At 49.7% G+C, this 1702-nt stretch overlaps 1 protein-coding gene across 1 annotated transcript; it reads right to left on the reverse strand.

Moving 5' to 3' along the window:
• LOC100721274 (IQ domain-containing protein F1) lies at nucleotides 1-1130 on the reverse strand. Its single transcript, XM_003476709.2, has 2 exons — nucleotides 1061-1130; nucleotides 1-432 (listed from the first exon to the last, which is right to left on the reverse strand). Exons 1-2 carry the CDS (start codon nucleotides 1061-1063, stop codon nucleotides 1-3), a joined length of 435 nt encoding a protein of 144 aa, XP_003476757.2. The 5' UTR covers nucleotides 1064-1130.
• Nucleotides 1131-1702: the final 572 nt, after the last annotated feature.

Below are 1702 nucleotides of genomic sequence, written 5' to 3' on the forward strand. Positions count from 1 at the left end.
TCACTGCTTTATTGGGAGGGGAATACACTCCGTCATAATGCAAGGCCCTGAGCCCAGCACGATCTGCAGCTCGAGATGCAGCTCCCTGGTAGTGACTTGGTAATGGCCCTTGATGAGACCCCTGTAAGTGCAGGTGTGGCTCCTCCAGAAGGCCTGGATGACACGAACAGCACTGAGCACCTGGCAGTACTGCTGGCGGGCACGCCACATGCGGACCCAGGACTGCAGTCTGACCGCGGCCCGCTCCTCCTTTAAAAACTGTTTCAGAATCACACGCCGTCTCCTGTCCACCATCTTTGCCAGAATCATCCGCCACCAGCATTGAATGACCAAGGCGCTGAGGGCTGCATGCAGCAGTGCCCGGCGCACCAGTGTGCCCCGCCACCAGGCCTGGATCTTTACAGTTGACATCACTTTCTGGTCTTCTTGGGACTTGCAAAGAAATAAAGGGGACATTCAGAGGATGCTGCTCACCTATTCAGCTTCAGGGTGCCAGGAAAGACCCTGATCTCCCATCACCAATTGTCCCTTCTAAAAAGAAGTTGCACTGGGAAGGGCACTGACTCCTCTCCTCTCTTTACTTCTTTCTCTGAGGTCTTCAGCTTCCACTGAAAGTCATCTTTTTTCTTTCTTTCTTTTCTTTTTTAGCAGTACAGGGGCTTGAACACAGGGCCTTCACACTGAACTATTTCCTCAGTCCCTTGTTATGTTTTATTTTGAAATGTCCTACTAATTTACTAAATTGTCCAGGCTGGGCTTGAACTTTGCAATCCTCCTGCCTCAGCCTTCCAAAGTACTGGGATTACAGTTGTGCCCCACCATTCCTGGCTGAGAGTTATCATTTGTAATGAGTATGTTAACATCCTTAGGCTGCTTCTCCTCCTGCAAACAGCAGGGAGAGGAGAAGTTAAGAGTGAAGCTACCTTTCTTCCCTCCCCATTCATAGCCCACCTGTCCCTAGTTCCAGGCTTCCCAGACTTTTTAGATGTCAGAGAGTCCCTTCATCCTGAGAGCTGTGAGGACGTCCCTAACAAGCCTGGCACACCTGGCTTGCTCTTACCATTGGTCACATGTAGGATGGATGTAGATGGTTCAGCTCCCTTCAAGTCTCTGTTTTCCTCCAGCCATAGCATGGGCAGAGAGTAGAGGGAAACTTGTGATGTCATAAGGGCAGAAATGACTCAAGCACCAGGTTTCCAACAAGAAAAAGACAAAAGTGATGCCTAGATCTCCATTGGGACCCAGGCGAGGGTGCCAAGGGTGGCCTCTTCCATCAGCATCTTCTCTGCAACCCAGATGAACCACACCAGAAAACCCAGAGAACTGCCTCTCCCCTTACTACTTCCACGACTGAGGTAAAATCATCAAGCAGGCCCAGAGATCAGAGGGGACACCAGCAACACAGCAGGGTGCATAGGACGGACAGGTAGGGCTAGTGGCATAAAAAGTCCAAAGCAACAATGACAATATGAGCCCAGAGGCGGTAAGTTAGGTGAACCAGCATTGTGCTTGGGAACTAAGACGCACAGAACAGAAGCAGGCAGCTGGGGCTGCCCCATTCTTTCTTTCTTCCTCTCTCTCTCTCTCTCTCTCTCTCTCTGTTTCTTTTTCCCTCTTTTTCTTTTCCTTTTCTCTATTCTTGTTTTCTCTTTTCTATATGGTTGGGGAGAACAACCACAGAAAACTAATACCATCCCACAAA

This window comes from Cavia porcellus, unplaced genomic scaffold, assembly GCF_034190915.1.
Source record: "Cavia porcellus strain 051 isolate PalLab524CR breed Dunkin Hartley unplaced genomic scaffold, mCavPor4.1 scaffold_5, whole genome shotgun sequence".
In the NCBI taxonomy this organism is placed as follows: Eukaryota; Metazoa; Chordata; class Mammalia; order Rodentia; family Caviidae; genus Cavia; species Cavia porcellus.